The following is a 14997-nucleotide window of genomic DNA, read 5'->3' on the forward strand; positions in this document are numbered from 1 at the left end:
TTGTTGCCCTGAGCTGGAGCACCCAGCCAGCGTACACATGACATATAAGTCACCACTGCGGGCCAGGGGTTAACAAATGCGGTTGAGCACCATAAGATGGATCACTATGGTTCAGAAGTTATGTTGTGCACCAGGAGTTGGATTTCACCGGTCGACTTGAATGAGGAGGTCAGTTGTGGAGTACCATTTGAGGCAGGTGGTAGTAGACAAAGCCATGTGCACTTACTGGTTGGAGAGAAAACTTTGAGATGACCAATTTAGATATGCGCTCCATTCACGTGTGTGCGTGAAACACAAACTCAGTGTTCTCCTTCCCTAACTTGTGAAAGCATCCCTTTACATTTTGTCTTGCCTCTGTGTTCCTTAGACTTCAAACATAATGATTTCTTAGCTTCGAAGTAGAACCATACAGTTTTGAATTCGTAAAAGGTAGAGCTTTGAACCTCTTTGTGCAGTTTCTCGTCAGAGAGTGAAGTCCAAGGAGGGACCTATCCAAATGTGTGCTTCACACATGTGCGTGAAATACAAACTCATGCACTATTCCCCTTCCCTCTCATGTTAAAGCATCCCTTTCCATTTCATCCCTCTTTTAAGTTCCGCTATTTCAAAACACAATGATTTCAGAACTTCAAACTCAAATCATCAGCTTTGAACTCCTAAAAGTGTGTTTACATGGTTGGCAATTAGATATCGAAGTCCGAGCCTATCAATTCTGATGTTTGCTTCGCACATGTACATGAAACACAAATTCATGCACCATTTTCCTTCCCTTTCTTGTGAAAGCATCCCCTTCTACCCCGCCTCTCTATTCTCTACTCTTTCTTTGCAGCTTCAAACACAATTAATTTCATAACTTTGAGCCAAATCATACAAGTTTGACCTCATAAAACTATAACTTTGAACCTCTTAAATTTGTGTTTGCTCTTTTATGTCATTGAAGATTCTAATAACCTACACGATATTTCAACCCCTCTAGTGTTGGACCAACTGATAGGTTATTAGAGCACTTCGTTTAATTCACGTGTAAGTTCAATTATCAAGAAAAACCTATTCATTCCTCTAGGTGACATCTTGATCCTTTTCAACAACGACACGGGCATCAGGTATGCAAAGGCAAAGGCGGACGGGATAGATGTGTGGCGGAACCGCCCAAATTAACCTGACTAAAATGCATTTAAGTCGCCTGACACGCGATTATGCACTTTAAGCAAGTCAACCTGGTCGACCATTGGATTTCATCTGATGAACCACTTACACAGGATCGAGAAGCATTGCTCACATGAAGGTGAGTAGCACAGAGATTACAACATTCCCATCGCATTAACTTAGTTCAACAAATTATTACATTAGAGTTCTTGAAAATTTAAACAAGTTTGTAAGGTTCAAACAGACGAATAAAAACAAGTGGAAGCTAAACGTCGATACACGATATCATGACGAAGCCGATCATGACATCAATAATCCCTGCCCTCGCCGTCCGAGGAGGGATCCCACTCGATGTCCAGCCCAGAGGGAGCTGGGTAGGCCAAGTGGTGCCAGTAGCCAAACTATTAACATCACCTGAAAAGTTAAGCCACAACAAGTCTGAGCAACTAATACTCAGCAAGACTGACCCGTCGGGTAAACTATTTTCACCAGCACCTAGACATGCAAGGCTTTGTGGCTTTGGGTTTGCTTTGCCAAAAGCATCTATAGTTGGTCCTTACTTTCAATATTTTAGCTCAAGTTCTATGTTCCTTTAACCAGTCTAAATTAGCAGCTTATACTAAGCAAGCATAGTTTCCAAACAATTTAAAGAACAAGCATCAAGATTAAGACCTTTATCATGTTCCATCTTTACTCAGTGCAGAATAGCGATCAAGTAGTCCCAAACTGTGAGAGGCAGACGAATCAATTCGAATTTATTAACCATGCATGGCGAACCTAATCTCACGACATCCGCGCACCACGAAGGGTCGCTTCATTTGTCAGCCGTCCCCATCGATCCCTTAGGCACGTGTCAGGGCCAACTGCCTTTGGCATGCAATGCTCCATAATCCTGGCCTCTGTCGTACTATGACCGCACTTGCACCCACATGATGCACCATGGTAACGACGTTCCAAGGATAGCCGGAGGGTATGCCACGATCCAGTTCAATCAGGTACTAGGCTTCCCCATCCCATACTAGGTATGAGATTAGTACTTTCAAACACTTGATCACGAACGCCGACACGTTTTGACCTTAGTCCAATTTCATTTAGACAGACGGGGCAATCCATCAAGTATCGAACATAAGCCCGACCCCGTCCGTCGTCCTTATAGTTGCAACATAAATAAAACATTCAACTCCTATAACTCGCGAGTGACATGAAATCACTCGACTTTTACCGGAACCTATTAAGCATCGCAACTACTCGACCTTAGCAACTAGTATTCAGATCAAGGTACTAAATTCATGCATCTATGGTTTCAATCAACTCCTACAACGTAAATGCACAATCATAAGCATCAACAAATGGGTATAAATGTAAAACAGGGAATTCATGCACCGGGGCTTGCCTTCAGGAAAAGTTAGTGGTTCCTCGGGGTCCTGATCTGGGTCAGGCTCTCCCTCCAAGTGATGAAGCTCCGCGGCGGGTTCTTCCTCCGGTGCAGGGTGGAGCTCGTAGGTTCCGTCGGCGAGATTAGCTTCTATACGACATGCACATGCAAGAGTTTAGTTGTATTCGCGCGTGTACCCAACGATGCAAGGCATGGCTTAAAGTAGAAAGGAAGTTGCATAACAGCCACATTCACCTCGACAAGGTTTAACTTTCTTTAACTTCAAAAGAATGTGGTCGGTTTAAACTTGAGGTTGAATTTAATGGCGATTGTGTACATATATAGTTTCTTACGACTTAGAGTTGCACGAAGAGAGTGGAAGGTCGTGTTTGGGGTGGTTCAAGGGCATGAGGTAAGTTACTTACTTCTAAATGTTTTTATGTACCTCTTCCAATTCCACTTATTTAACGTATTAGGATTTGTGCTCCCTTTTATTCCTTTAGGTCGATTAATTATCCAAAAATAATTTCATAACCAAATAGTAGCTAAAGGTACTGAGAAAATTATAGCACCTCACTTAAGCCATTAATAAGTTGCTGTAAAATTTTGGAAGCCACTGGATGACTTCAAAAGGAATTATATGCATTTCATTATTAAAGGTAGCATGATCTTAACTTTTTCTATCTCCAAAATTACAGTGAAACTGAGGGTGAAATTTTACCAGTATGTTAAAGGTATGTTACAGGAGCTTTGGTGAATTTTTCATGATTTTTGGAGAAGGACAACTAATTCCCTATTTACCTTCTATTTAAAGATGCTTAACAAGGAAGGTGATTTTCTTTCTGATTTTTACCACAACTCATATTTTTTCTGCCAACTATACTGCAAAAAAAACTCAACCCAACTGATTTCACATTTTTCAGAGCCCTGGATCAAAACTTATGCAAAAAGGAAGATTTAATCTTAGATTCTCAAAATAAAGTTAAAGCAGTGACTGTAAGTTCTAGACTAGAGCCCTAATTATTTTTCTGAGCTTCTACACATAGCAACAAGCATCACAGAGTTGGTTTTACATTTTTCTCACCTTTCTTCTATTTATAATGATTTAAAAGCTTTAAACCATAACTAAAATATAGGATATTATTTACAATAGTAACACGAGCAAACTTATTTTTCTTAGGAACTAGACAGAGAAAGGATTCCAACAAAAGTGGTTTGGTATTTTTCTGATTTTTCTACGATTTACTGGGAATTTACAAAATTTAACTCTTTTTCTGCCTATTTTTAAACTAAAAACCGTGGCAAACTTGCACTCTACCCCCTGAGTCTAAGGTTTAAACACGTAGGGGTCCCTGAGTTTTGCGCCCAGGCCCCTGGAAAGATTGGGGAAGACGCAATGCCGTTCCCGAGGGTGCGCGCGGCGGCGACGGTGAAATCCCCAGCGGTTCGCCGGCGGGGACCGGGCAACAAGTTGCTGGAGAGGGTCAGGGACTCACCTGAGCTCGACTTGGTGGGGTTGGGACGACGGAGATGGCCAGCGACTGGGCTTGGCGGTTGGCGGTGCAGGCGGCGTTCCGGCACACCAGCGGCGTCAGGGAGGCCACGAGCTGCTCGGAGACGTGCGCGGAGGGGTGGCGAAGCGGGCGGAGAAGTCATCGGAGTGTGGGGTGGTGTGGAGGTGAGCGCTCCATGGGAGCCTAGCGGCGGCGCAAAGGAGAAGCAGGGGCGCGGTGAGCGGGAGGTGGCAAAGGGTGGCGCTAACGGTGAGCTTGACCCTTTTATAGGGCACTGGTGGAGCAGAGGGTCGAGGCGGGGCTCCAGTGGCCGGAGGATAAGGCCGGGGAGCGGCGGGTGCGCGGGCGAGGTGGCCATTGGCCAGCGGCGCCATTGGGCTGGGGAAGTGGAGCTCCGGGCGCTCTCCTGCCGTGATTGGCCTAGGGCGAAGCGTGGCGTGTGCCTCCGGTCTGTCGGGCGGGCGAAGCGGAGGGCCAAGCTTGGGTTGGGCGAGCGGGCGGAGGCGTGGGACGACGGCGGCATGGCAGCTTCTCCGACGGGCGGGCGAAGCTCTGGTTGGGCGGAGCAGATGCGCGGCAGGGGGAAGGGATACGCTCGGCCGGCGGTTGGCTGGCCCGGCGCTCGCCCTGTCCTGTCGTAGACGCGGGTTGGGCGTCGAGGCTCCCGCCCTGTCGCTGTCTCGTTGGGGATAGGGCGCCGGCGAGCTGCCGGTGGCCGGCGGCCACGCGGCGTGCGGGCGAACATGCCCCGGGTGCGCGGGCGTCGAGGCTATGCCGGGTAGCAAGCGTGACCGGCTTTGGGAGCTTCCCTCTAAGGATTTTTAAAATAAAAGCTCAAAACTCCTTTAAGCAAACTTGTACAACTCTGGTTGTAGTTCAAACTTTGTTAAAGGTGTTTGTCTAGATTTTGTAAGGATTTGGAGATAGCCCGAGCCAAAGTTTTCCAAAAATCTGAGAATTCAGACTTAGCCATTTTTGGCCGAAGGGGTTGAATTTCAGGAGTTTTGCTATCTTTGAGTCGACTTTAGGGCAGCTTCTAAGTTGAATTAGACCAAAGTGTTATTAAAGGAGTTGATCTCCAAACTGAGTACTTCAACTTCTATTAAGAATTTTTCTTGAGTTTAGTTCAAAAATTTGGAGGAACGCCCTCGCCAAGAGGCGCACTCTAGACAGTTTCCAGACTTAGTGTTGGAATGCCCAAGGGGCTGAGTTGACTGTTTTACCCAACTTTGACCAAGAATTTGAGAAGGTTTCGATTCGATTTGGACCAGGGTTAGTGTAACAAAGTTAGGATACACTCAAGGGACTACAACTTTTATTAACGGCCTGACTTGAGGTTAGATATGAATTCGTGAGATAGCAGGTTGCAAAGTTGAAGGAAAACTTGAATTCCAGGACTTAGGTGGTTTATAGGGTTCTTTAATACTCCTGTTTTGATTCCTGTTTTTGACCTTCTCCCACTCCGAATTATACAAAGTGTCTTTAACAAATGTTGTTTGAAATTAAAATTTTTACAACTCTTATTTGGGTAAAAAATTAAGTTTGCATATAAAATCTCATGTTTTATTTTAAACTCCAAAAAGAGCTTCTTAGGGTCAAAATGGACATTTCACCTCTTTGCTTAGTGATTAACCACTTGTTTAGGTTTAAAAGCACTTAATTTAGGTATAGTTGTTACAAGATGTGAGGCTGATAAGGAAGTGGTGCACCGTGATCCTAGTGGCCCATGTTGAGCGCCTTGAGCGACTCTCTCTTGCTAGGAGCCGAGCAACATGGAGGTAGGCAAGCACGTAGGTGTCCCTCCAGAAGGCGCCCACCTTGATCCAGGAGGCTAGGTGGAGCTGCTCCCATGTCATCTCCTGTGTTGCCTTCACCACGCATAAGGTGACAAATGGGAACTCAACCTCGAGTTATATCATGTAGGATCACTAACACTTGCTCCGCTTCACCCTTGTCGGCATCTGCGATTGGGGATAACTATATAAACAAAATGTGAGGAGAGAGAGAACGAAAGATATAAGATTAGGATAGAGACTGCCAGAGACTGCCATGTGGGGCCGACCAAGTAGGTTGCCAGCAAGGATGCGTGATATGGCACCACATTGGACAAAACCAGATTTAAACCATCTGGAGAGGAAATTCATAGTCACACGATAGTCAAGGGGTTCAAATAGACTTTTTTCCAAAAAAAAACCATGGTAACCTCAATATCTTATTTTCTTCTTATGGGATGAACTCACCAGGTAGGTAAAGAAAAGGTAACACAACTCTTGCAAAGAGGGCTGCTCCGTGCACTCCGTGATGGCATTGTCTGCACCATGCTCACCAAAGCAATGCGTAACCAAGCCCCCTCTATCTCCCATCCCAACCCCCCACTCATAACCACACATCCCCTTTTTTTCTATTTTTATTAATATATGGACCTCACCCTTATCGAACCACCTCCTTTCCTTTTTCCCTTCTCATTTTTCCCTTGTACATAAAATCATACTTATATAATAGGGATTTATATTAAAAAATTACATAGCATAAATTTACATATAGAAATTAGAATATGGTAGGTATATACAAAATACATAAAAAAATTATATTAAACATTTTTATATGATAAATTTATTTACAAAAAGTTTATTTAAAATATTTACAAATCATATTTATAGTAAAGAGATTTGTAAAAAATCATGGGTGGAAACTTATAGAAAATAAAATATCAAAAAAAGTTTGGAGAACACAAAAAAAATGAAAAAACTAAAGCCAAAAACTTTGGAGCATAGATTTTGCAGACAAAAGAATACCAATTTTGTGTAGCAAAGACTTGTGTGTGTAAAAGATTTGTGTATAAAAAAATGTATAGAAAAAAGGGGAAAACATACAACCACCGTGCACACCGCTCCTGTCATTGCTCCCACACTGCCACCACGTCGCATCACTCATGACGTGTGGATCCATTGCTGCCTCCTTGCTGTCGTTTGCTTCACAACAATCTGTTGCCGTCACGGCGCATCACTCACCATGCATGGATCCACAACCTCTCACGACGCGCAGATCCGCCACACCTCTTCTATGCCATATGCGTGGTCAATGCCGCCTTCCTACGATCCTCCACGTGTAGATCTGTTGCCGCCACAAGGCATAAATCACAACGCGTGGATCTGTCATTGCCATCTCTACTCAAATCTGTGCACCCCTCGACCTTGGGAAAGAAACCTCTCCTCTCTAATTGCAAGTGATTGTAATGGAGTCTCCTTCCTTTTTCAACTAGTAGTCGCTGGTGATATATTTTATGGTGTGGGGGTGGGTCCTCGATCGATGCACACAGAGGATTTCATAGGAGAAGGGTTCAAAGGATTCCATAGGAGAAGGGTACAGAGGAAAGAGAAAGGAAGGGTAAAAGAAGAGGAAAAATAAGGAGAGCGATGTAAAACGTGTTTTTGTTGGGCATTCAGAAATTTAGGAAGGAAGAGAAATTCGACCCATTTAGTCTTTGGCCGCAGGATATGGCTTAGCCCGTGCCCGATTCTTTTATTTTCCTACAGTATAAAACTAAAAATAGCACAAGGAGAGGGGTTCAAACATACCTACAAGGAGTAAGGGAAGTTCCCACCACTATGCCACTAGAGAACATGTGATTATTTTAAAACATAGTTTGATTTACACCATATATTTATATAACTATGCTTGCAGCCATGTCCTATTTTTTTTCTTTTTTCTTTTTTCTTTTTCCGATAATACTAACTTTGTTTTATTTTATTTATTTGTCTTTCTTTTTTCTTTTCTCTCTCACTTTCTTTTCCTTTTATTTTGTATATTCACTTGTTCGCCATTTGTATATATATTTTATTCGCCTATAAGATTGAGTTTTCGAAGCGTTTGTTATTTATTTAGAAAAATTTGACATGTGTGGAGCCATTTTACTCATTTTGTATACTAATTTGTTAGCGATGTTAAATCTTTTGTTCTCTTTGTGACTAAATTTTTAGCCAATAAGAATACCTTGTTCACGATGTGGACACGTTAGTTTCCATGTAGAATAATTTGCTCACGTATAAAATTATTTATTTCATTTTATAGACTAATTTGTTCATGATGTTAAATTATTTTTGCTTTAAAGACTAAAGTGTTTGGTGACGTGGATTCATTTATTCATAATATTTAGTTTCTATTGTTTGTCACATACAATAAAATATTCTCAATGTTCAATTTCTATTAGTAGTGTACTATTGTTTGTGTGCCATGTTTAACATTTTTGTTCGTGGAAACGAAACATTTGTTTTTATTGTTTAAGTACTTGTTTGAAGTAGTCATAATTATCTATGTTAAAATTTATTTCTTAAATATATTTCTAGGTATAGTCAAGCATGACTATGTTTTGGAAATCTTATCGTATGAAATATAATGGTGTAATCTTAACTTGGATACTTGATTTAAGATTTATGTTTTTTTAGTTTCAACTTTGTATGCAAGTGGGATGATATCATCAATTTTAGTGTTTCTTGCATGTACTGGTTGCCCCTCACTCTCCTACGACAAAAGATTGTGTTGCCTTCACCTATAGCTAATCCCTCCCGTGGAGAGGGGGCACATCATTTTTTTGGCAATGGATTTTCTTCAAATTTGCATGCACTAAAGTTGATTTCTTTTCATCTTTTTAAAGTTATATTAAAAAATAAGCCCATCAGAAAAAAAAGATTTTAAAGCAAACAATTTTGGTTGCGCCTGGCATACTTAGTGCGACTACAAAGCTATGTTGTTGTTCGTCTAACTAGTCGCTTAGCCCACGATAAATAATGTTTAGATGCTGCAGAATATCTGCTTGTTTTTGTTTAATATAAGCCCATCAGAAAACAAGATTTTAAAGCAAAGAATTTTGGTTGCGCCTGGCATACTTAGTGCGATTACAAAGCTACGTTGTTGTTCGTCTAACTAGTCGCTTAGCCCAAGTTAAAAAATGTTTAGATGCTGCAGAATATCTGCTTGTTTTTGTTTAATTGTATGTCTAGCACTTTAACCCTTTTAATTAGGTGTTTTAAACAGTATCTGACCGACCGTTAGCGCTTAGGATACCACACACCCACATGCCAAACTAGCATGGATCAAGGAGCCGCACTAACATAGCGATTTTATCGCAGCGATTCATCTGGCGCAATAGAGCTTTCTAGTCACGCTACTATGCCCCGTGCTTTCTATTAAATTTTTTATTTCATATAAGTATTTTTAAAATATTAATAAGAATGGTTAAAAATAAAAAAAAATTCAAGGTAGGACGAGGAATACAAAGTATGTCTCCTACATATTACGCATGTTTAGTTTCTATTGAAACTTTTAATTTTCATTATCTTGTTTGGAAGAATTCCTCATGTAGTACAACATTTAGCTAAATGGTTATAGTTGTGCACCTATTTTTTTTTCCGAAACACATTATCACATACACGCACGCACACTCAACCCTATGAATACACACACGCAATCCTACAATTATGAGCACTTCCAAAAGACTAGTTGTGCATCCATTTTATTAACCAATGTACGAAATAGCGGGCGCTATAGCGGTTGATGCTAGCTGCCGCTACAATAATGTTGTACTAATTAGCGGGCTATAGCAGTCCTATAGTGGACTATAGCGGTTGAGCATAACTCTACGCTAAATCCTGTAACCCGCTATTTTGTACATTGTTATTAACCGACCAGATTAGGCCCCGTTTGGCGGGGCTCTAGGAGCGGCTCCTCGAGCGGCTTCTCCCGAAGCCCTGCCAAAGGGTGCGGGACGCCCGAAATGGCTTCGGCTGCGTCGGCGGAGCCCCGCGAATCCCGCTCTCAGGAGCCGTTTCGGGGAGGCGGAGCCAAAAAAACAGGCTCCCGCGGCTCCTCCTCCTCGTTTCCCACTCCCTCGGGGGAGGGCCCGTAGGCAGGCGGAGACACCTCCGGGCGGGCGGCAGCCGACGACGATGGCGGGGGCGGAGATGGGCGGGAGGCGGAAGTTGGCGACGACGGGAGGCGGACGACGGCAACGGCCGGGAGGTGGGGGCGGAGGCGGCTATGGGGTGGCCGATGACGATTGCGGGAGGTGGAGGCCGGCCGCGGGAGACCGGGAGCTGGGCGGTGGGGGAGAATGGATAGGGAAGACCGGAAGAGAGAGAAGAATGGGAGGCCCGCAGTGGGAGGAGAGAAAAGAAATAGGAAGGGAAAAGAAGGAAAATAAATAGAAAGAAAAGAAAAAAAAGGAAAAGGTATTATAGGTACTTCATCTTATCTAACCATTTTAAACTACGCGGAAGAGTCGTTTTGCCAAACAATTTTACAAAAGGACTTCAGTTCCACCGGAAAAACCACTCCACTAGAGGAGCCAGAGTCGGAGCCGTTTTCAGAGAAGCTGAAGTCCTGCCAAACTGGCCCTTAGTCTAAGCCTAGTCACAAATTATGCTAGACTTGTACACCGTAGAAATTTGGAATGGAGGGAGAGAGGGAGTACCATTTGTACTTTTGTAGAGTGTTTCTGAAACTGGCTTTTCTTAAATTTTCTAACATTATACTTTTTATACTTTACCTTATACGAAGATATGAAAACCTTGTTTCTAAAAGTACAATTTAAAATTTTACTAAAAATGTAATTAAGATTTTAGTGCCTATTTCTATCCCGGCAACACCACCGCTGCAGCACGCTCCGCGTGACGGCGTCCCCCACGCCCTCGCCGCGCGCTGGCCTCCGCAACGGCCCAGCCATCGCCTGCCTCCGGTCCGGCCCTCCGCCACGCCCTAACCCTATCGCATTTTCCTCCCTCCCCTGATTCAGCAGCCGCACCAGAGGCGGCGGTGCGGATCCACGCAAGCCGCACGCGGCACGCTCGGCCCCTTTCTCCCCTCCAGCCCGCGGCTTGCGGCACCGTCATCGCCGCGCGCTTGTCCACTCCTAGCGGTAGCTCCGCTATCTGGCTCCGCCGGCGCCCACAGAGTCGGCCCCGCCTCTACCACGCGGACTCCACACTGCAACTGACGCACATCGCAGCAGCAGAGCAGAACACTCGTCCTCAGGTGACGCATTCTTTGCCAACACCGTTTTTCTTTATTTTTAGTACCACTCCATCTTCTGAAATTAGATAGCTAACCGGTGCGTTGGGTGTGTGTTCATGTAGAAACTTGCAATTTGATATCTCTACTGCGGATTCATGAGTTCAAGCGGTGCTGCCGTTTTGGTACGAACAAATCAGTGAGCAATATTGGTTTACTTTCTGTTGTTAGAATGTTTTTCCTTATTTATTTTGAAAAAAATGACATTATAATACCAGGCTGGGAATAAGGAATAGATGACTTAACAAAATAAGGCATATGTGTAAACATCACTTTATTATATCCAAAGAATTGAATGAATGTTTTGATCTTAAACCAACCATGGAATTGCTTCGTGAGGAAAAAACGATTTCAACACGAACATTGAACAGTACAATTTCCCCCAATTAAGGAAAGTGAAATAAAACGAAAAAGGAAATAATTAGGACAGGAACTCTGACGAGTACTGTAAGGCAAAGGATTCCTAACAACAGAAAGTAAAACAAGAAAATATGGGAGTTATTCCACCACCAGAGTTGGCAGTCACGTTAATGTTCTTGAACATAACAACACCTTAATGTTTTCATATTTGCAGAACGTTGAGCAACTAAGGAGGCGCCATCACTCATTATCGGAATTGGTATGTTATCATTTATCTGTCTGATTTCTTCTTAGTACTCTATGGATATTCTCTTGGGGTGTTAAGAGTTCTTCCGCCTATCCTTTCACTTACCACAGACTTATGCAAGGGATGAAGATGCAAAACTCGAGACCACACGGGCAAGGCGTAAGAACCTTTTTCTTTCTCTCCCTTGGAACATTATTCGTATCATGAAGGGTGCATTCTACCCCTCACATGCTTAGTTATTCTATAGGAATGCAATAAAGCAGGTAAAATGTGCTGTCTTAACTCTTAGTATTTTGACCTTTTGGTTTTGCAGTATCAAACATCCTCAAAAGGCATGAAGATTTGAAAGATCGCCTTTCGCGGTATTCCTTTAACCTTGCGAGAACTTCTCATAGATGCAGACCAGCTTACTATTTAAGATAATTATCGATTTATTGTTTAGGTCCTTTGCCATGTATTACAATTCTTGTTTCTTTATTCAAATTGAGAGCTTACTGCAAACTGCAAGCTAATAACTTTTGTTTCCTTTTTCTCCTTTCCTTCTTCCTCCACTGTTCAGCCTCAATTCAACTGTATTTTTCTAAATCTGTTACAAACTGTTGCACCTCTTGTGATGGTGCTCAAATTGTAGTAGGAAAACTAGTCAAAATGAATTTTAGTGTTTGCTAGAACCATGAATGCAAAAGAAAGGGAGAAGCTGAAGTTTATCGGTACTAAATTTATGTAAATGTATTTGTATCCTTACTAATTTACTGAAGTCTGCCGCTAGCTCATTCATGAAATTCCTGATACTCAATCTTCCAGAAAAATTAAAAAAGAACAGTACTGCATTTCAGTTATATAAATAAGCCTAGTTTGCTTTCTAATGCTGCAATGCTAATGCTATCGTTTTCTAGTGGGCTTCTTTCCTGAGGCTAATGATTGTAGCATTGTTGGCATTAGCCCAAGGAATGTTATCTTCTGCAGAAAGATCCCACTACTTTCTATTTGATATTTTAACATCTATAGTAGAGCAAATACTTTGTATTGTCAGATGAGTAGTGCTACTCAAAACACATCCCCTCTAATCTGTCATTCGTAGGATTTTTTTTGTATCAATGTACCTCTAGCCATATTCTTGATAGTCTTTTGGAAGTTAGCTATTCAGCTGTGGGCATTTTGTACCGGATTTCTTATTTCCCTCATTTCTTTTCCTTCACTGCTTGTTGTGTAATGCATTCAGCTCATGTTCTGAGAAATTTGATACTTTGTGAAACTGTTTGACATCCTAATTTCTTTTTCTAGGGATTCTGATAAGCTGATTTTTGAGCATCTTCAGAAAGAATTTGAGGCTGCTCGAGCTGCTCAAACTGAAGGTACACTTTGCAATACTACATTGGATCTTTGTTATCTAGTTCTTTTGGAACTAAGCTTGTCAGTACGTATGTGGATATAGGGCATGTGTGAGCTAATAATACCCTTTCACATGTATCAGTCTCCCTTGAACTTATGGCAAGATGAAACTATCAACTATGCTTCATATCATTTTTAAAACAAACTGTTTACTTCTGAGAAGAAGTGTTGAATAGATTATTTTACCTGCTAACCTAGATAGATCCTGCACAGTTTAGGAAAAGGCATTTGTTGATCATTTGGCGAATATTTGTTCAATTAGAACTTCCATCATAGGTTTCAAGTTTGAACTTTCATGTTCTGACAGTGCAGTTGAATCTCATGTTGCTGATAAATTTTGACAGTGCGTTTCTTTGGTGCTGATCAGTTCAACAGACTGGTAAAAAATTTAATAGCACACTACCTATGATTTCATTTTGAATATCTCTGGGTTTGGGATGCACAATACCACTGTACTGAATACCTTATTTGAGAAGTTCTTTACTACAACTGAAGTGGTGCAAGCTGTTCGATGAACAGAAGCATCATGCTGCTATAAATGGAAGGCATGATGCATTGAACAAACTGTGTCAATGTGCTGTAATTGTAACTTTCTTTAGATGGTTTGGACCTTTGAGTTAGCTGGGTTTTATCTGTAGATCACAGAGATAGAGATCAACAACTATAGGTCTATACTCTATATCATAAACTCTCCATGTTGGAATACAAATCAGTGTTGTCCATTGATTAGGCCTAAAGGTATATGCTTTCTTCAAGTTGGGTCTGGATATAATATTGCAGGCAGGTTTCTACAACACTTAAAGTTGGCTCTGACACAGCTCTCCTGCGTGTTCGAGAAAAAAAAGTTGGCTCTGAAAATAATATTGTTGGCAAGGCATAGTTGTGCATGTAGGTGGAAGGAAGCCTTAGCAACACATTAGTGTTGGACAGGCTAGGATAGTTTTGTCACATTTCCTGCAGGTATCAGACCTCTACACAAATTCATTTTGATCGGGATGATTGCATAAGTACCCTGAACTCTAACTGCATGTTTGTCCCCCTTTTCTAAGCTTTGCACCATTACCCCTTCTTTTCCAAGTCAACCCACTATTGCCCCTGTTTTTTTTTTTTTTGCCTTTTTTGATGGCAACACAAGAGCCATTGGTGCATTGTCTTGGTCAAAGTAGGGCAATGGTGCAAACTTGAAAAAGGAGGGCAAACATGCAGTTAGAAATAAAATTGGGGCAGAATTGCGAATGGCCATTTATCAAAAGAAACTAAATGCATAGTGTAGTTCAGTAGGATAGGCTAATAATATGCCTTGCTTGTTTGCTGGTTTGTCTTGTAATTCTCTGTACTGCTGGCATAATCATCGTGCTTGGTTTTTACTATATGTAGCATTTAACATTCTAATACCAGCATCACAACATTGTTGTGCTTTGAATCTTATTGTTCTCTTGGAGAATTGCCAACACCTTTTTTTGGCCTTCTGTAGAGATTTCAATAGATGATGATGAGTGGAATGATGGTTTGCTGGCTACTATCCGTGAAAAGGTATTTAATGTGATTCAACTGCCTAATTTTCTCATTTTCATGTCACCTTCTGTGAATTATGAATTTTTGTTGAGTTTGCTCAATCTCGTGTTCACGTAGACCAGGTCCATATGGAGGCTGACAGGAAGGCCATGGCTAACCAAGTAAATGTTCCAGCAGATCTTCCATTTCAATCAAAGACTACATATAGGATTAGAGATAAGGTAACATGCTCTCCAGACCATTGACTTTTTTAATCTAGCTTTTTATCCGCTTAGCATGCAGGATTGACTTGCTTCTATCTAGCTTTATGCTGCTTTGGTAGGATTTTTTTTCTCCTGGTTGATTTGCTCGGGTTAGCCTCTGTTATCCTCATGCACTATCGA

General features: G+C 42.0%; 1 protein-coding gene across 1 annotated transcript in view; it reads left to right on the forward strand.

Annotated features, from left to right (window-relative positions):
• The first annotated feature begins 10690 nt into the window (after positions 1-10690).
• Positions 10691-14997, forward strand: part of LOC101769802 — a 7548-nt gene continuing 3241 nt past the window's right edge. The window contains exons 1-8 of the mRNA XM_004973789.2: positions 10691-11064; positions 11166-11225; positions 11675-11719; positions 11818-11866; positions 12021-12069; positions 12992-13062; positions 14574-14632; positions 14737-14835. Of these exons, the coding sequence (XP_004973846.1) occupies positions 11199-11225; positions 11675-11719; positions 11818-11866; positions 12021-12069; positions 12992-13062; positions 14574-14632; positions 14737-14835 (399 nt within the window). The 5' untranslated portion in view covers positions 10691-11064; positions 11166-11198. The remainder of the gene's footprint in view (positions 11065-11165; positions 11226-11674; positions 11720-11817; positions 11867-12020; positions 12070-12991; positions 13063-14573; positions 14633-14736; positions 14836-14997) is intronic.

This window comes from Setaria italica, chromosome VI, assembly GCF_000263155.2.
Source record: "Setaria italica strain Yugu1 chromosome VI, Setaria_italica_v2.0, whole genome shotgun sequence".
NCBI classification, from domain to species: Eukaryota; Viridiplantae; Streptophyta; class Magnoliopsida; order Poales; family Poaceae; genus Setaria; species Setaria italica.